At 42.7% G+C, this 21164-nt stretch overlaps 1 protein-coding gene across 1 annotated transcript in view; it reads right to left on the reverse strand.

Moving 5' to 3' along the window:
• The window catches only part of sirt7 (sirtuin 7), a 56688-nt gene that overhangs the window by 17999 nt on the left and 17525 nt on the right, over positions 1–21164 (reverse strand). Inside the window, exons 4-5 of the mRNA XM_070857733.1 lie at positions 4767–4837; positions 3797–3869 (exon numbers count right to left, since the gene is read on the reverse strand). Coding sequence (XP_070713834.1) covers positions 3797–3869; positions 4767–4837 — 144 coding nt within the window. The remainder of the gene's footprint in view (positions 1–3796; positions 3870–4766; positions 4838–21164) is intronic.

Genomic DNA, 21164 nt, shown 5'->3' on the forward strand with positions numbered 1-21164 from the left:
ATTTTTTTTAATGCGTTTCAATAGTGTTAAAAATAAACTTACCTTAATGGACAGAGTTTTTACTCTAAACATGTGAATTTAAATTTAATTTTTTTATGCTTTAAAACTCTTATGCTGGTAAAAGTAGGCGATGTGCCTGCTTTCACCAGGCATAAAAGTTTGAAGGACATTGGTTGGGCATGAGATGGGCAAATAACCAAATCTCTCCCACACAGATGTCCTTCTCCCAGGGATGCAGAGCATCGGTCAAGAGAAATCTTTGACCGATCGGAAAAGCCGGTTTTCAGCGCATGTGCATTGCACTTGCACACTTTGTACGGACCCGGCGAGGCCGGAATTTTAGGCCCAATGTGAACCAGCAGTGATCAAGAACCAGATAAGGATTAATGGGACAATTGTGCAGAAGCCTTCAGTTACATCTTGAAGTATGCGGCATTTTATACTGCTCCACTAAAATGTTAGGTACTAGCTTTCCTGCCAAAGCATGGGGGAATTCCCTTTTTCTATAAAGAAAAGAATAAACTAAAAACTCAGACAGACTACCAAAAATGGGTGTGTTGAATAGTTATGCATTTAACAAGTCTCTGTTGAGTACACTCAGAGCCCATTATTTTAACAATTGCAGCTTTCTACAGCAGAGAGTTTATCATTCTCCACTAATTACTGGAGAGAAAGGTGTGTGTCGCTGTTTTTTTTTCTGTGTCCAATTCATACTTCATTGTTTGTCTTAACCTCAGCTGGTCCACATTGTCATCTGTTGCTTTTATATTCCCAGCATGTGTTTAACAGAAACTTGAGTGCATTTGTTTCCTGTTCAGTTACATTTCAGGCTGTTCCTTTATTCTCCTCTGACCTGCATATGTCAGCAAGGAAAGCTTTACTTTGGGTACAGGGGAATTTTAATTGTGGCATTGGAACTTCATCCAGAGTGGTCTCTGAACACAGAAATGACAAGGATCTGCAATGCAACTGACACGGCCTGCCATAGTGAAGGATTCAACACTCGCTGAAATTTTGTTCAGCATAGGTCAATCTTTTATTGAGAACTTCATTTCAGAAAAAATCTTTCAATTTTTTCTTGACATCTGAAAGAATTCATGGTTATTAAAATGATATGGAAAGATTTTACAGCAGGGGTGCCCAAGCGTTTTTCTCCGTGGGCAGCATAGAGCCATGGAGTATCAGGGAACACATGTGAAGTTGAATTCTACATTAATTTGCATATAATGTCAACCTGCCAGTACGAATAAATGTTGCTGTTTCGATTTAGGACAAAAAGTACGAACAGCCCTTTCCAAACCTCTTGGCCTACAAAATTCAAGCAGGACAAACCAATGAGGGGGAGATAGAAGCGTGTATTTCACTGAGTTGACTGGGCTTGGAGGGCTGGAGTGTTAGAGCTTGGGGGCTGCACTCTGAGCTCAGTTTGGACACCTGTCCTGCAGAACATAAAGGAGAAATTGGCTGAGCAAACTAGATGAACGACTGTTTGATTAACTTGATTGAGTTATTTGATGAAGTAATGGAGAGGGTTGATTAGGGTAGTGTGGTTGATGTGTATAGGACTTTCAAAAGACATTTGATTAAGTACCACGTAATAGACTTTTTAGAAATCATGAAGCCCATGAGATTTAAAGGAGCAGTTGCTGCATGGATATGAAATTGGCTAGGGGTCAGAAAGCAGAGAGTAGTGGCGAATGATTGTTTTTCAAACTGGAGGGAAGTGTGCAGTGGTGTCCCCTAGGGGTCAGTGCTGGGACTACTGTTCTTTTTGAAATATATTAATGACCTGGACTTGGTAATACAGGGCACAATTTTAAAGCCTTAGAGATAACACAAAAGTCAGAAATGTAGTAAACAGTTAGGAGGATAGTAACAGACTCCAGGAGGAAAAAGACAGACTGGTGAAATGGGCAGTCAAAAGGCAAATAAAATTTAGCAGAGTGTAGTGTGAAGCAATTCATTTTGGTACAAAACATGAGGGGGCAACACAAACTAAATGGCACAATGTTAAATGGGGTGCAGGAACAGAGACCTGGGGTTGTAGGTACACAAATCTTTGAAGGTGGCAGGACAAGTTGAGAAGGCTGTTAAAAAGTTAGAAGGGATTGTTGGCTTTATAAATAGAGGCTGGTGTGGGGGGGAGGGAGGAAAGAGAGAAGAAATTGGCCAGCCTTGCGCACGTTCTTTTGGCGATATTGCGTCTTTTTTGCCGCTAAAAGGTACAAACCTAAATTGGGCAAAATTAACGAATGTCGGTTTAGAAATAGCGCTGAAAAGCAGCTAGACGACATGTAATGCCAAAAAAACCGCACCGCTTAAAATTGGCCGTTTGGCGAACCCATACTCAGGTGGAAAAAAATCGCCTGATAAAAGCCTGCGTTGAAGCCCCAGAAACAGAAGACCTACGAAAAACGTAAGTTGAAGTTTTTATTTTTTAATTCTTTTTCAGCGATTTATTGGTTTCTGATTTTTTACTTTTGCAATTTTTGTGTGTTTTCTCTCCACTTCCAGGGCCTGTTTTTTTGGCGGTGATAGGACTCGGGCTAAAGTTGGCGAGGACTGCGGTTTCCACCGCGAACCCTCGTGCAACGCCGATTTTTACCGTCGGGCAAATTTTTTTGCCAATTTCACCCCTTTAAAAAATATGCCGACTTTTTAGTGGTAAAAACCGATATGACCAAAAAAAACTGAATTTCTAGCCCATAGAGTACAAAAGCAAAGAAGTTATGCTAAACTTGTATAAAACATTGATTATGCCCCAGTTAGAGTATTGTGGCCAATTCTGGGCACCACACTTTGCGAAAGATGTCAAGGCCTAAGAGAGGGTGCAGAGGAGATTTACTAGAGTTGTATGAGGGATGAAAGACGACAGTTCCGTGGAGAGCTGCAGAAACTGAGGTTGTTCTCTTTACAGCAGAGGAGGTTAGGGGGAGATTTTATAGAGGTGTTCAAAATCTTAAAAGGTTTTGATACAGTAAATGAGAAACTATTTTCTGTGGCAGAAGGGTTGGTAACCAGAGCAGAGAGTTAGTGATTGGCAAAAGAGCCAGAGGTGACATGTGGAAACTTATTTTTAAAACACAGCGAGTTGTTATGATCTGGAATGCCTGAAAGAGTGGTGGAAGCAGATTCAATACTAACTTTAAAAAGGGAATTGGATAAATAATCAAAAAAAGGAAAAATTTGCTGGGCTGTGGGGAAAGAACAGGGAGTTGGACTAATTGGACAGCTCTTTTCAAATAGCCGGCACATGCATCATGCCAAATGGCCTTTTCCTGAGCTGCATCATTCTAATGATTCTATGATGATCTTCCTCTGCCTGTAATACATTAATACGATATTATTCTTCGTTAATCTGATCATTTTGCTATTGTTTACAGGAGGGTTAGGTGCTGTACCTAGTCTATAACATGACAATGTCTCAGCACAAAGCCAGAAAATGAGATTCAAGAATTAACATCTACTGCATCTGTGGTACTCAATTTAACTAAAACTGTGTTCATTTTAATTAAAAATTTTTTACAATCATCATAATTTTAAAACTCAGCTAAACATGCACCTCTTTATGCCAGTTTAATGATTTTTTTTAAATTTACAAATTTGACTAAATCAGAGAAAATTCCACACTATGTTCACTTAGCAGAAAATTATAGCAATTTAATTATTCTGTTTAAATATTAGGTCAAACACAATTTCTTATTTCTTTGTTTCATTAAATCCAACATTTACCCCAATAACAATGTTTGGAGGATCAGTCGCATTAATACAGTGGAATAAAAATCATAGTTCTTACCAATTTTTCTTTGTAAAGTTGTGTGATGCACATGTGAGTCAGGGTGGGCTCTGCCTCACTGAGGTCTGCTGTGCTTTATAACAAAAGACAAATACATGCACTTCAGCAGAATAAATATACTACTCGTCACATTTTAGTATGGGGCGAGAGGAAGTATTGGCTGGAGACCTGAAATCCATTCAGTGACTCTTATGGGTAAATGCACATTGGCAAATAACACACAACCCAATTAGTAACAGCGACAGGTAAACACACACTGGCACATAACACATTGATATGAATAGTTGAAGTGCTTTAATTTTACAAAACCATCAAAAGATTCGTTTGAACTGTTATGAGTGCAGGAATGCTTTGCAATGTGGCTCTGAGCATTTAGCTTCTCCTTGTGTTGATGAACCCATCTATTAATCCGCAAGCGTTTTACCAGCAGGAGTGAGAAAAGCACGCTGCTCTTGGCCAACCCCCTTGTCTGACTGATTGCCCTTCAAGTGGCTTCATTGGGGCCTACCCTCGCACACTATTCTTGGTGTAATTTACATAGGCAGTGAAAGAAAATCCTTATTTGCAAATTACATTAAATAGGTCTTGCCAGGAGGGCTGGCAGCAGCTATAGTAATTTACTGCAAATTCAACTATATTGCCTGCCAACATCAATCATGGCAGGGACTAAAACTTCACAGATTGATATAAACCAAAAAGGTTGAGTATAATTTTACTTTGAATGGACTGCATTATCCTTTTGTTTAACTCAGTTCCTGCTTGCCACCATAAACATGGTATGATTTCTGTTTTTAATCATTTACATGGCACCTATGGCTATATCTAAAATTGTGGAGCACTCTACAACATTAATTTCATCAGTTAATATACTTCCTTACCCTAACCACATAAAAATCATAATATGTTTAGTCCTGTTAGAATTAACAGCTATATTGTATGGTGCAGACTCTGTAGAAAGTTTTTTTCTTACCTCACTGCCCTACCACTCTGCAATAACGTCCACACCCCATTGGGGCCCCTGTAATCTGGGATAGATGCAGCCTGTGTTAAGCGGAAACAAAGGTAATGTCTTCATATCAAAGTAAAAATGCAGAAAGTGTTTGTAATAATAGAACAATAACTTGCATTTATATAGCACCTTTAACATAGTAAAACATCTCAATGTGCTTCAGAGTGATTACCAAACAAAATTTGACAACGAGCCATATAAGGAAATATTAGGACAGGTGACCAAAAACTTGGTCAAAGAGGTAGTTTTTAAATAGCATCTTAAAAGGAGGAAACAGGTAGAGAGGCAGAGAGGTTTAGGGAGGGATTTCCAGAGCTTAGGGCCTAGGCACGGCCAATGGATTGGGTGGTTAGCCCTCCAGTTTAATGACTAGCATTTCTACATTAAAGTGTTGACCATAAGAAGTCCCAGTGAAACGGATACTCATTAAAAATACAGGATGGAAATAATTAGTATACAAATATACACTGAACATGATCTCCATCATATATACTGTATGCGTTCTAGATCCTAGGTTTGAATGATTTTAAACTAGAATATTTTTACGCTAGCTGCATTTAGAAGTAAAATAATAAAAAAATTATATGTAGGTTTTGTGCTTCAATGGATATGCATAAATTACAAAGATATTAATAGATCAAGAGAATGGGCAAACTATGGCAAATGGATTTCAATATAGGCAAGTGCAAGGCCATCCACTTTGGAGCGCAAAAGGATAGATCAGAGTATTTCTAAATGGTGAAAAGCTAGAAACAGTGGATGTCCAACGAGACTTAGGGATCCATGCACAAACGTCATGGACAGGTATAAAAAATAATCAAAAAGGCTAATAGAATGCTGGCCTTTATATCTAGATGACCAGAATACAAGGGGGTAGAAGTTATGCTATAAGCTATACAAAGCCCTGGTTAGACCACACCTGGGATACCCGAGGACTGGGAGAATTTTGTAATACAGCAGATGAGGACAAAGGGTTTATAATTAGGAGGGGGAAAATAGAGTATGAGAGGAAGCTTGCTGGGGACATAAAAACTGACTGAAAAAGCTTCTATAGATATGTGAAGAGAAAAAGATTAGTGAAAACAAACGTAGGTCCCTTGCAGTCAGATTCAGGTGAATGTATAATGAGGAACAAAGAAATGGCAGACCAGTTAAACAAATACTTTGGTTCTGTTTTCACAAAGGAAGACACAAATAACCTTCCAGAAATACTAGGGAACAGAGAGTCTAGTGAGAAGGAGGAACTGAAGGATATCCTTATAAAGCGGGAAATTGTGATCGGAAAATTGATGAGATTGAAGGCTGATAAATCCCCAGGGCCGGATAGTCTGCATCCCAAAGTACTTAAGGAAGTGGCCATAGAAATAATGGATGCATTGGTGATCATTTTCGAACAGTCTATCGAATCTGGATCAGTTCCTATGGACTGGAGGGTAGCTAATGTAACACCACTGTTTCAAAAAGGGAGGAGAGAAAACTGGTAATTATAGACCAGTTAGCCTGACATCAGTAGTGGGGAAAATGTTGGAATCAATTATTAAAGATGAAATAGCAGCGCATCTGGAAAGCAGTGACAGGATCGGTCCAAGTCAGCTTGGATTTATGAAAGGGAAATCATGCTAGACAAATCTTCTGAAATTTTTTGAGGATGTAACTAATAGAGTAGACAAGGGAGAACCAGTGGATGTGGTGTATTTGTACTTTCAAAAGGCTTTTGACAAGGTCCCACACAAGAGATTGATGTGCAAAATCAAAGCATATGGTATTGGGGGTAATGTACTGACGTGGATAGAGAACTGGTTGGCAGACAGGAAGCAGAGAATCGGGATAAACGGGTCCTTTTCAGAATGGCAGGCTGTGACTAGTGGAGTGCCGCAGGGCTCAGTGCTGGGATCCCAGCTCTTTACAATATACATTAATGATTTAGATGAAGGAATTGAGTATAATATCTCCAAGTTTGCAGATGACACTAAACTGGGTGGCGGTGTGAGCTGAGGAGGACACTAAAAGGCTGCAGGGTGACTTGGACAGGTTAGGTGAGTGGGCAAATGCATAATAGATGCAGTATAATGTGGACAAGTGTGAGGTTATCCACTTTGGGGGTAAAAACACAAAGGCAGAATATTATCTGAATGGTGGCAGATTAGGAAAGGGGGAGGTGCAACGAGACCTGGGTGTCATGGTTCATCAGTCACTGAAAGTTGGCATGCAGGTACAGCAGGTGGTGAAGAAGGCAAATGGCATGTTGGCCTTCATAGCTAGGGGTTTTGAGTATAGGAGCAGGGAGGTCTTACCAGTTGTACAAGGCCTTGGTGAGGCTTCACCTGGAATAGTGTGTTAGTTTTGGTCTCCTAATCGGAGGAAGGACGTTCTTGCTATTGAGGGAGTGCAGCGAAGGTTCACCAGACTGATTCCCGGGATGGCGGGACTGACATATGAGGAGAGATTGGATCAACTGGGCCTGAGAACAAAGAGGGGATCTCATAGAAACTCAAGATTCTGACGGGACTGGACAGGTTAGATGCGGGAAGAATGTTCCCAATGATGGGGAAATCCAGAACCAGGGGACACAGTCTTAGGATAAGGGGTAAGCCATTTAAGATTGAGATGAGGAGAAACTTCTTCACTCAGAGTTGTTAACCTGTGGAATTCCCTACCGCAGAGAGTTATTGATGCCAGTTCATTGGATATATTCAAGAGGGAGTTAGATATATCCCTTATGGCTAAAGGGATCAAGGGGTATGGAGAGAAAGCAGGAAAAGGGTACTGAGGGAATGATCAGCCATGATCTTACTGAATGGTGGTGCAGGCTCGAAGGGCCAAATGGCCTACTCCTGCACCTATTTTCTATGTTTCTATACTGTGAGCAGTTCTGGGCATCATGCTTTAGGAAGGATTTATTGTCCTTGGAGGGAGTGGAGCGTAGATTTACCAGAATTATACTTGGATTCCAAGGGTTAAATTACGAGGAGAGATTACACAAACTAGGGTTGCATTCCCTAGAATTTAGAAGGTTAAGAGGTGATTTGATCAGTTTTCAAGATATTAAAAGGGAACTGATAGGGTAGACAGAGAGAAACTATTTCCACTGGTTGGGGAGTCTAGGACTAGGGGACATAGCCTAAAAGATAGAGCCAGGCCTTTCAGGAGTGACGCTTGGAAACACATCTACACAAAGGGCGGTAGAAGTTTGGAACTCTTCCACAAACAGCAGTTGATGCAGAGTCAATTGTTAATTTTAAATCTGAAATTGATGGATTTTTGTTAACCAAAGGTATTCATCATCATATGCAATCCCTCTAAAAGGGACTTCTCAGGTGACTGTACAGTTCAATATGGAAATTACAGTCTCTGTCACAGGTGAGGCAGACAGTCGCTGAAGGAAAGGGTGGGTGGGGAATCTGGTTTACCGCACGCTCCTTCCGCTATCTGCGCTCGATTTCTGCATGCTCTTGGCGACGAGACTCGAGGTGCTCAGCGCCCTCCCGGATGCTCTTCCTCCACTTAGGGCAGTCTCTGGCCAGGGATTCCCAGGTGCTGGAGGGGATATTGCAATTTATCAAGGCGGCTTTGAGAGTGTCCTTGAAACCTTTCTCCTGCCAAGCTGGAGCTTGCATGACGTGTCGGAGCGCCGAGTGGAGCGTTTGCTTTGGGAGTCTTGTGTCGGGCATGCGGACAATGTGGCGCACCCAATGGAGCTGGTCGAGTGTCGTCAGTGCTTCAATGCTGGGGATGTTGGCCTGAGCAAGAACACTGACATTGGTGCGTTTGTCCTACCAGTGGATTTGCAGGATCTTGCGGAGGCGCGCTGGTGATAAGGGGCAAAGGCGGGTATATGGAGTTAGGTCACAGATCAGCCATGATCTCATTGAATAGTGGGACAGGCTCGAAGGGCTAAATGGCCTACTCCTGTTCCTACATTCCTAAGTTACAACTGTGTGTTTTCACTCATATTGATAGCTTTACAGTCTCCTCTCAAAAATGTTGATGATCCTAAATGTAATAAATGGACACACTCCGTCCTGTCCACACAGCTGCCTGTTACTCAGCAATCACTGGGAAACCTCCCTCCAGCTCATAAGCATGGAAAATATGGACAAATAAATCAGTGATTGAGTAGGAGGCACTTTCTGTTGGAGCCAAGATATATTTAGTCTCTGTAGATTTTCAAAGTAAAGACCCATCTCTGAATTCACTTGCCATTCTGACCCTGCCTCAGTTAATCAGCAAACAATGCTGGGAGAGCTAACGCTCCTGAATGAATGTGTTTTCATGCTTCGGCCTCAGATTTGGAGAGAGGTAATTTCTCTGAAAGAATGAAGTAAATAAGCTCAAGTAGCTTTAAAATTGTTAGTAAATATAACAAACTAAATATTACGCAAAAAAAAGTTACTTCTTTAACCATGTAGCCTATCAGGGTTATCAAGCTTCCTTGCAGTTTTTCTCCCTACAACACTACTGTTCAACCTGGAGGGGGGCAGTTAGTGGGGGTGTCAGCAGATTTAACAAATGGAGTAGAATGTGGGAAAATGTGAGATTATCCACTTTGGCAGAAAAACATAGAAAAACAAATTATAATTTAAATAAAGAAAAATTGCAAAGTGGGGCAGTACAGAAGGACCTGGAGATCCTTGTGCATGGAACACAAAAAGTTAGTATGCAGGTACAGCAAGCAACCACCAGGAAGGCAAATTGAATGTTGGCCATTATTGCAAGGGGGATGGAGTAAAAAAGCAGAGAATCCCTGCTACAACTGTACAGGGTATTGGTGAGGCCACACCTAGAGTACTGCGTATAGTTTTAGTCTCTGTATTTAAGGAAGGATATACTTGCATTGGGGGCTGTTCAGAGAAGGTTCACTAGGTTGATTCCAGAAAAGAGAGGAAGGGAGCGCTAGTCGATCGAAAAGGGTTCCAGGTTCTTATGTGATAAGATTTTTATTGTTTTTAATTCGGAAGGGGTTCTTATGTGATGAGTAGAAAAAAAAAGAAAGTGCTAATTAAAGAAACTTCTGCCGGAGCTGTAAGTGTCGGAGTCATTCTTTTCGGAGGTCGAGATTTCGACAGTTACTTCTTGGAGGTTCCACCGAGATGCATACTCTCTGTCCTGTGAGTAAAACGGATACAGGCATAGTGCCTCTCCAGTGAAAGGCTTCAGTGGCCAAACAAGGTGAGCCTTTTGCTCACAAGAGGTTTCTTCACTGTTGAATTGCATATGTAATCTGTTGTCCACAGGGGAAGTACTGCAATCTACAAGACTCGGCATTTAAAAGCTAAAGGTATTTTTTATAACCATTTCTTTCTCAGCTCGCCAGCAGAAGAGAACAGGTTCTGGAAAAATCTCGAAACCGGGGAAGGTTTCAGTAGGTAAGGGAGCGCTAGTCGATCGAAAAGGGTTCCAGGTTCTTATGTGATAAGATTTTTATTGTTTTTAATTCGGAAGGGGTTCTTATGTGATGAGTACAGGAAAAAAAAAGAAAGCGCAATCGATTAAAGGTTCTTATGTTATAAGAGTTTGGGTATGGAACCATAAGTTTTATCAGTTTTTTTATTAGGATAAGTTAAGGACTCGGTCTGTAGTGGCGTACAACGTAGACTGAGAATTTGTTTAGATAAGGTGTAAGGTTATGATTTGTGTACTCGCGGGAATATTGTTTGTTGTCCTTGTATACTGTTGTGTGCAATACCTTTGTGAGAGATTGCCATTAGAGAAACGGGAAGAGTCACTCGGGAAAATTGTGATTCGGAAAAAACACAAGGATTGATTAAGAAAAGAAACAGTGACTGATTGATCAACTACGGTTGGTTCGTGCCAACATATCTCACACACCCAGACTGAGCCCGAATTAAGAGCCTTTTCAGGCCACGTAACGGCCAGGAGAAGTGGGCGTAGAGAACGCGGTTGGCCGAAAGGATTGAGAGATCAGAAACTGTGGAAAATCTTAATCATCCAGAATGGGTGCCGGAGCAAGTTAAAATACCACAAAAGGCACACCAGCCTATGTCATGCTCCAGAATTGTGGTCAGTCTTCAATTGACCAAAGAAACAAAATCCGGTAAAGTGGACTAAGGGTGAAAACAGGCCATTTCCACCCGATGGTTCATTTAATTTAGAGAGAACATGTCTCGAGGAGCGTCTTATAAACAGAGATCCAGGTAGAAGAAAAAAAAAAGGAAAGTAATAGAAAAGGCCCGAGTTCCGATTCTTCAAGCCCATGTAAAATTAACAAAGTAAATCAAATGTAAAAAAAAAAAGAGAACCTGATAGTGACTTATGGATTCAAAAAAAAATTAAGCTAGCAAAAAAAAAGCTTTATTGAATGGAGAGAGACTTTTGTGAATGTCTTGTCTTGTCTTTGAATGAGTGCGTGAATGTCTTGTCTTTGAATGAGAGTGCTTCTGTGTTTCTTCCTTATGTCTGGAAACCTGTTTGGAAAGGTTGTGGAGCTGCCTGTTTGTTTTAGCTCCACCCACTTTTTCAAACAAAGTGAAGTTTTTTAACCCTTCATAGTGTTGTCCTGCATGTGGGAAGTTTAAGACATTTTAAGTTAGAAGCGTAGGTGTGGATTTATTCGGATGAGGTGTTACGGAGCTAGGAAATGCACAAAGGATAGGTTTGTTGAGACATGGTCCCGGTGGTTAAAAGTTGTAGTGCCTTTTTTTTTTAAAAAAAGCCTTTGTGGGTCTCTCGAGGTGCAGGCTGGGGGAGTACACTCTCATTGTCCTTGGTATAAAATCTTGGTACAAAAGCTTCTAGATCAGTAAGAGGATTTTTTTGGATAAAGAGTGGCAGTACAAAAGTTGAATTGGGATTGAGAGATATTTCAGGTGATCTCCTTGATCAACATTTTGGGTGTATTGGAAAAATCTTGAGTTTGGAAGCCTTTTAATAAGATTAGAAAACAAGTACTTTACATTCTGTGATCTGTGAATCACTACAAGCATAAATGAGAAGTCCGTGTAACACACAGATTCGTCCAGTTCAGAAGCCCACACAAATGGAGGTTTGTCCATGACCTACGAGTTGTGAATGAATCTACTATATTCTCACAATGCTTAAAGGATATGGAATGAAGTATCCCGGAATGCTTTCCAGAGTCTTAAGCAGTCCCTCACTTCAGCACCCGCCTTGGGATTACCAGATTACACTAAGCTATTCAACTTATTTGTGCATCACAAGTCGGGTTTTGCACAATCTGTTTTGACTCAGTTACATGGGGACAGGCAGCATATTTCAGTACCCAACTAGACCCAGTGGCACGCGGACTACCAGGATGTCTTCCTTCGTTGGCAGCAGCTTATTATGCTATGCAACAGGCTCAGACAATAACTCTAAATCATCAGACCATTTTGTATATCCCACACTCTGTCGAGATTTTACTTACTAAGTGTGCCACCCAACACCTAACCGCCACAAGAACCACTAAATATGAAGTCGAACTGTTATCAAATCCGAACCTTATCAAAAGATGCACTACCTTAAATCCAGCCACTCTACTCCCCACAGAAGACGACGGCGAACCCCATTCATGTGAAATGGTAACCGAATTAGTGACTAAACCACGTATCAATTTAACAGATGTAAATGTGTAACCCTGATCTAGTGTACTATGTTGACGGATCAGCCCTACGAAATGATAGGGGCCAACCTAGAGCGGCTTATGCAAATGTAACTCAGTTTAATGTTGTCGAAACAGCCTCTCTTCCAGACTCCTTTTCAGCCCAACAAGCCGAATTGTTTGCATTAACTCGAGCCTGTATTCTGGCTGAAGGACACAGTTAATATCTACACTGACTCCAGGTATGCTTTTGGGGTATCACATGACTATGGACAAATTTGGAAGATTCGCGGGTACCTGACTTCTTCAGGAACCAGTATCAAAAATGCAGAACAAGTGGAAAATCTCCTGCGAGCCATTCAATGCCCCTTGAAACTTGCCATTATCAAATGCCAAGCACGTACAGGCCAGTTGAATGAGGTGGCACTTGGGAATGCCAGAGCTGATAATGCAGCTAAGTCAGCAGCTCTGTCAAAAGTGGGGATGCAGGTGTCATTGTTCCCACTAAGGAAAAATAATTGCTCAGACCCACCACCCACTATTAATGACGTGCTGGCCTTTCAGACACAGGCCAGTACGGAGGAGGTGGTGACCTGGACGAAGGATCAATGTTATAAAATCCAGAAGGAATATGGGTTCACCACGACGGCCGCGTGGTGGCGCCCAGATCCTTACTTCCATGGATTGCCCGATGTGTTCATACATTCACACATGCAGGCAAAGGGGGGTGGCAGATTATATTTTGGCAACTTGGTATGCATCGGGTATTTCGGCAATTGCAAAACAAATCTGTGAAAATTGTGTTACTTGTCAGACAATGAATCTGGGTAAGACGGAAAAAGTAGAGTCTGCCTCCCACCCAAATCCAGTGGGGCCTTTTGTACATTTACAAATGGATTTTATTGAATTACCTATGTGTATGGGATTCAAGTATGTATTAGTTATTGTAGATGTGTTCACTAGATGGATTGAAGCCTTTCCATGTAAAAAGGCCGATGCCACTACTGTTGCTAAATGTTTGTTAAAGGAAATCGTACCGCGCTTCGGAATTCCTGCTAAGCTTTCTAGTGATAACGGGTCACATTTCACGGGAACGGTTATAAGAGAAATGTGTAAAGCTTTGCAGATTAATCAACGTTTTCATTGCAGTTATCATCCACAATCAGCTGGACTTGTTGAAAGATATAATGGAATGCTTAAAAATAAGCTGGCAAAACTATGCAATGACACTGGACTGAAATGGACAGAACTGCTGCCCTTAGCTTTGATGGTAATGCGATCTGCAACCAACAGAACAACAGGCCTGTCACCGCATGAGATAGTTATGGGACGTCCCCAACGACTACCTTTTACAGCACCATTTACTGAAAAACAGATGGACATCCACAAAATGGAGGAAAATATGTTGAATTATTGTATTGCACTAACCAAATGTATTTCCAGCTTTCATTCACAGGTAAAGGAAGCCCAAGTCAAGCCAGCGGAAGGGAAGTGTCATAACCTGGAGCCAGGGGAATTCGTTTACATCAAGATTTTTAAAAGAAAAAGCAGTCTATAGCCAAGATTCGAAGGACCATACCAGGTCTTGCTGGCGACCAATACTGCAATCAAGGTAAAGGAAAGACCAACATGGATCCACGCATCCCATTGCAAACGGGCACCCGACCAAGAGGAAGGGAAGAAGGAACCAGAGGAACAGAAAAAGGAAGACTGAATAAGGAACTGTATGGACTATGGGGACTGATGGTGCTGGGCTCGACAGGGTTTTACTTCGCATTATTGATTACACCAGGGGTACAGACCCGCCACCGAAGGGAATTGCACGTAAACGTATTTATGGCACTGAGTCATAGGTATGCTCAAGAAAGAAACTTGTCGAGTTGTTGGATATGTTCCCATGTACCTGTCCACTCCGAAGGGGGTATTCCCCTGAGATCTGTCCCCTTTAACGAATCAGAAATGGTAGAATGGTTGACAGTGCAAAATAGGACAAACCTAACTAAGGGGCCAGAAACGAAGGAGCAAACAGAATGGAGGTCGGCAGGGTATAAACTTACAGCCTTCCAGGGATGGTACCAGCCCAATTATGATAATAACCATCAGCCTCCCTTCCTAAGCATTACTCCCAGAATAGGAAATCCTGAAGGTATAATATGCCGAGTGAGTAATGAAACTAAAGGACCAGAAATGGGACGCAGCAAGTGTTCCCAAATGATTAAATGGCAAGCCACAACTAATCCCACTGAGAGAAAGATAGCAACCGTTGGCTGGACAACGGTCCATAACAAAGCCCCAGGTGAAGGGTGGGAAGGTGAGACCACTCGAGTAGGGATAGTGCGAAAGGACCAGGAGCTGACGCCCTATAATTGCACCTACTTTATTTGTGGCCATAAAGCCTACCCATGGTTACCTGCCAACTGGACAGGGTCCTGTTACTTAGGATATGTGGTACCCCTTATCAGATCAGTAAGGACTCTAAGGGAGGCCTATGGAAGTCATAGATTTAAACGGGATTTGACGTGGCTAAACGGAATATTCAAGGTAATGGTGCCACCCTATGGAATAGCATCGACCGAATGGCAGTTACGGGAACTGGCTAACTTAGTCGAATCAGTAGCCAACGCAACTTCCCAAGCCTTTGAAGGGATAAATGACAAAATGGTAGCTATTCGAACAGTGGCTCTCCAAAATCGTATGGCCTTAGATTATCCCCTAGCCAAGGAGGGAGGGACATGCGCATTAATAGGTGGAGAATGCTGTACGTATATCCCAGGTAAATCAGAAGAAATCGGCAGTCTAGCTGAATACATCAGGAAAAAGGTGATAGAGTATAAACAGACAGTTGACCAGGACGGTATCACCTTGTGGGGTTGGGCATCGGGATGGTTGGGATCCCTAGGGAAATCTGTGGTACAGGGTTTGATCATATTCCTGCTGATAGTCTTCGCCCTGAATCTATTATTTGTCGTCGTTAAGTGTTGCTGTGCCAGGGTGGGAGAAACTATGTTACCTACCGAGACCACGGCTAGAGTTATGGTAGCAACAACTGCTGAAGGCTCTTGTGTGGAAATGGAAATGGAGAGACTGTACAAGATCAGAATGGATTGAATTGTCCTTGTGAAGGACAAAATGGGGGAATGTGGAAATGTATTTTTATCTAAGCTGATACCATACGGTATTTGTGTGCCCCTTGCAATATATATCAAAATGGAGTCCTGGTCTTTCCAGGACTTTCTGCTTTTTAGCAGTGAGCTTGCATAAACAGCTAAACCTGGTTTGAGATGGCTGATGGCCAACAGACAGCTAGGAGACAAGTCATGCTGAGACAAGTACCCCCCATGGTGCTCTCCTATTGTCTACACAACACCAGTTCCATGTCACCCCACCTTTCTTATGTCCTCCATTCCACCAGCCACTATCTCTTGTAGAGACCTCATCCATTTGATGCAAACAGATAAACTGACCAGGAAATTGAACAATCCTGACACAATACAAGACAGGTGATAGCCCATTACCTCATTCTCATGGAGTAATGGCCGACTGGCCAACTGATAACCCTGACAAAAGGAAATATCTGGAAATCATGTCAGGACCAGGATATAGTAATTAACTCTTTATCTGTATTCACTGACTGAGACACAGAGCAATACACAGGGAGAGGCCATAACTTGTGTTTTATTGTATAAATATCTTGTGAAGCTGTACCATTTCGGAGGTGTTCACTTAGCCCTTGACTGAGTGTAACCTGCCCCTTGCTAGCAAGCGGATTAAAGAAACTTCTACCGGAGCTGTAAGTGTCGGAGTCATTCTTTGCGGAGGTCGAGATTTCGACAGGGGTTGACATGAAGATAGGTTGAGTAGGTTGGACCTATACTCATTGGAGTTCAGAAGAATGAGAGGTGGTCTTATCGGAACATAAAAGATAATGAGGGGGCTCGACAAGGTGGATGCACACAAGATATTTTCACTCATAGGGGAAACTAAAACTAGGGGGCAGAGAATAAGGGGCCACCCATTTAAAACAGATTCTGTGGAATCCTCAGCCCCAGAGAGCTGTGGAGGCTGGGTCATTGAATATAGTCAAGGCAGAGATGGACAGATTTTTGAGCGATAAGGGAATAAAGGGTTATGGGGAGCGGGCAGGGAAGTAGAGCTGAATCCATGATCAGATCAGCCATGATCTTATTAAAAGGCAGAGCAGACTTGAGGGATCAAATGGCCTGCTCCTGCTTCTTTTTCTTATGTTCTTATGTACCAACCCCTGCACAATCATTCTTGCCCTGAAATCTTTCTCATTGACGGTAAGTAATTCACCCCGATGCCCTTTCCACTGTACTTTGAATCCTCTATCACATTACAGGCTGGTGGAATGGGTGGACATGTGGCAGATGAAATTTAATGCAGAAAAGTGCGAAGTGATACATTTTCATAGAAAGAATGAGGAGAGGCAATATAACCTAAAGGGTACAATCCTAAAGTGGGAGCATGAACAGAGAGACCTGGGGATATATGTGCGCAAATCAATGAAAGTGGCAGGGCAAATTCAGAAAGCAGTCAAAGAAGCTTACGGGATCCTGGGCTTCATGAATAGAGGTATAGAATACAAAAGCATGGAAATTATGATGAACCTGCATAAAACACTGGTTCGGCCTCAACTGGAGTATTGCGTCCAATTCTGGGCACCGCACTTTAGGAAGGATGTGAAGGTCTTGGAGTTCAGAATTACGAGAATGATTCCAGGGACAAGGGACTTCAGTTACGGGGATAGACTGGAGAAGCTGGGGTTGTTCGCCTTAGAGCAGAGAAGGTTGAAAGGAAATTTGATAGAGGTGTTCAAAATCATGAGTAGATCGAGAGAAACTGTTCCCATTGGAGGAAGGGTCAAGAACCAGATGACATAGATTGGCAAAAGAACCAAAGACGACATATGAAAAAACTTTTTTACACAGTGAATGGTTAGGATCTGGAATGCACTGCGTGAACGGGCGGTGGGGGCAGACTCAATCACTTCTTTCAAAAGGGAGTTGGGCAAGTACCTGAAAGAAAAAAATTTGCAGGGCTACGGGGAAAGGGCGGGGGAGTGGGACTAGCTCAGGTGCTATTGCAGAGAGCTGGCACAAGCTCGACGGGCCGAATGGCTTCTTCCATGCTGCAACCATTCTATGAATCTATACCTGCCTTTGTTTCTTTCAATCTCAGCCTTCTTAAGAATACTTAGTTTACCAGCACATATAATAGAGGCTATGCATAGCCAGGCATGAGATGTGATAAATCTCATGAGTGAAGATTTGTGTCCCAACTACCTGTTACATAGAAACACTGGAGAAACAGATCGACAGGGATGAGACCAGAACTGAGAGGGTACAACTATCAGGAAAGACTGAACAGGTTGGTGTTCTTTTCTCTAGAAAAGAGAAGATTGAGAGGTGACCTGTTTTTAAAATTATGAAGGAATTTGATAGAATAGACGTAGAGAAGTTGTTTCCACTTGTTGGGGGGACCAAAACTAGGGGCCATAAATACAAGATAGTCACTAATAAATCCAATAAGGAACTTAGGAGAAGCTTCTTGGGGAACATGGAGATGACAGAAACTCTGAACAAATATTTTTTATCAGTCTTTACGGTGGAAGACACCAACAATGTTCCAACAGTGGATAGTCAAGGGGCTATTGGGGGGGGGGGGGGGGGGGACCTTAACACAATCACTAAGGAGGTGGTACGTAGTAAGATAATGGGACTCAAGGCAGATAAATCCCCTTGCAGGGATTGTGGATGTATTGGTTGTAATTTACCAAAATTCCCTGGATTCTGGGGAGGTCCCAGCAGATTGGAAAACTGCAAATGCAACATCCCTATTTAAAAAAGGAGGCGGACAAAAAGCAGGAAATTTTGACTAGTTAGCCTAACATCTGTGGTTGGGAAAATGTTGGAGTCCATTATTAAAGAAGCAGTAGCGGGACATTTGGATAAACAAAATTTGGTCAGGCAAAGTCAGCATGGAGTTATGAAGGGGAAGTCATGTTTGAAAAATTTGCTGGAATTCTTTGAGGTGTTACAAACAGGGTGGATAAAGGGGAACCAGTAGATGTGGTGTATTTGGACTTCCAGAAGGCATTTGACAAGGTGCCACATAAAAGATTACTGCAAGATAAAAGTTCACGAGGTTGGGGGTAATATATTAGCATGGATAGAGGATTGGCTAACTAACAGAGAACAGAGTCGGGATAAATGGTTCATTCTCTGGTTGGCAACCAGAAACTAGTGGGGTGCCGCAGGGATCAGTGTTGGGACCCCAACTATTTACAATTTATATTAACAACTTGGAAGAAGGGACCGAGTGTAATGTAGCCAAGTTTGCTGACGATACAAAGATGGGAGGAAAAGCAAAGTGAAGAGGACACACAAAATCTGCAGAAGAAGATAGACAGGTTAAGTGAGCGGGCAAAAATTTGGCAGATGGAGTATAATGTTGGAAAGTGTGAGGTCATGCACTTTGGCAGAAAAAAAATCAAAGAGCAAGTTATTATTTAAATGGAGAAAGATTGCAAAGTGATAGTACAGCAGAACCTGGGGGTACTTGTGCATGAAACATAAAAGGATAGTATACAGGTACAGCAATTGATCAGGTAGGCCAATGGTATCTTGGCCTTTATTGCAAAGGGGATGGAGTATAAAAGCAGGGAAGTCTTGCTACAGCTATACAGGGTATTGGTGAGGCCACACCTGGAATACTGCGTGCAGTTTTGGCTTCCATATTTATGAAAGGATATACTTGCTTTGGAGGCAGTTCAGAGAAGATTCACTAGGTTGATTCCAGAGATGAGGGGGTTGACTTATGAGGAAAGGTTGAGTAGGTTAGGCCTCTACTCATTGGAATTCAGAAGAATGAGGTGATCTTATCGAAACGTATAAGATTACGAGGGGGCTTGACAAGGTGGATGCAGAGAGGATGTTTCCACTGATGGGGGAGACTAGAACTAGACGACATGATCTTAGAATAAGGGGCCGCCCATTTAAAACAGAGATGAGGAGGAATTTCTTCTCTGACGGTTGTAAATCTGTGGAAGTCGCTGCCTCAGAGAACTGTGCAAGCTGGCACATTAAATAAATTTAAGACAGAAATAAACAGTTTCTTAAACAAGGGGATAATGGGTTATGGGGAGCGGGTGGGGAAGTGGAGCCGAGTCCATGATCATACTGAGTGGCCTACTCCTGTTCCTATTTCTTATGTTCTTATGTTCTTTATTCATTGAGTGGTGAGATGTGGAATTTGCTATCACATGGAGTGGTTGTGGTAAACAGCAGAGATGCATTTAAGGGAAGCCATATAAGAACATGAGGGAGAAAGGATTAGAAGGATGTTTGATAGGGTGAGACGAGGCTCGTGGAGAGCATAGACCTGTTGGGCCAATATGGACTGTTTCTGTACTGTAAATCTATGTAATCATTTGCTGCATTTTCCACTTACATGCACTGTGTTTGATGTTTCTGTATGGAATACATAACATATCAAAAGAAACTAAACTGTTGGGTGCTGCATGGATACCGCCACGATTCAAAGCAATAAAATTGAGCATTCACTCTGTCTCATGCTGCTCAGGAAAAGATGTGTTATTACTGTCCTGCTTCCTTTGGCTGTCAATGAGACCACACTCGAATTGAGGTTATGAAAATCTTGTTAGCATGTTTAGTAACACATTTTATATTTTGCCAAGCTTATGGGGACAGGTTTCGGTCTGAGTTGCTCCTGTTTTTTTGGAGCAACTGGTTTAGAATGGAGTATCTTAGAAATTGCAATTCTCGGCATTTAGTTTGCTCCAGTTTGAGTCAGTTAGAACAGTTTCAGTTTGGAATAGATTTTTTTTCCCAAAAGGGGGCGCGTCCGGCCACTTAGGCCCGTTTTGAAAGTTTAGGCAGTGAAAACTTACTCCAAACTAACTTAGAATGGAGTAAGTGTAGATTTTTGTACGCTCAGAAAAACCTTGTCTACACTTAGAAAATCAGGCATAGGAAATGGAGGGGGTGGGGGGGAGGGTTTAAAGGGAAGTTTACAAACATTAACCACTTCAATTTTACAAAAAAAAGAGTCATCAATAATAAATGATAAATACATCAGTAAAATTTTAAAAAATTAATTAAAAATATATTTTTTTTAAATCAATAAATAAAACATTTTCTACTTACTGACTGCAGCACCAGGAGTCCTCCAACAGCGTGCTGGGACGCCCCCCCCACGCGTCTCTGTTGGTGGGGAGGGGAGAAGGGAGGGGGGTGAGGGGAGAAGGGAGGGGGGTGAGGGGAGAAGGGAGGGGGGTGAGGGGAGAAGGGAGGGGGGTGAGGGGAGAAGGGAGGGGGGTGAGGGGAGAAGGGAGGGGGGTGAGGGGAGAAGGGAGGGGGGTGAGGGGAGAAGGGAGGGGGGTGAGGGGAGAAGGGAGGGGGGTGAGGGGAGAAGGGAGGGGGGTGAGGGGAGAAGGGAGGGGGGTGAGGGGAGAAGGGAGGGGGGTGAGGGGAGAAGGGAGGGGGGTGAGGGGAGAAGGGAGGGGGGTGAGGGGAGAAGGGAGGGGGTGAGGGAGAAGGGAGGGGGTGAGGGGAGAAGGGAGGGGGTGAGGGGAGAAGGGAGGGGGGTGAGGGGAGAAGGGAGGGGGGTGAGGGGAGAAGGGAGGGGGGTGAGGGGAGAAGGGAGGGGGGTGAGGGGAGAAGGGAGGGGGGTGAGGGGGAGAAGGGAGGGGGGTGAGGGGAGAAGGGAGGGGGGTGAGGGGAGAAGGGAGGGGGGTGAGGGGAGAAGGGAGGGGGGTGAGG

Source organism: Pristiophorus japonicus, chromosome 16 (genome assembly GCF_044704955.1).
Source record: "Pristiophorus japonicus isolate sPriJap1 chromosome 16, sPriJap1.hap1, whole genome shotgun sequence".
Classification (NCBI taxonomy): Eukaryota; Metazoa; Chordata; class Chondrichthyes; family Pristiophoridae; genus Pristiophorus; species Pristiophorus japonicus.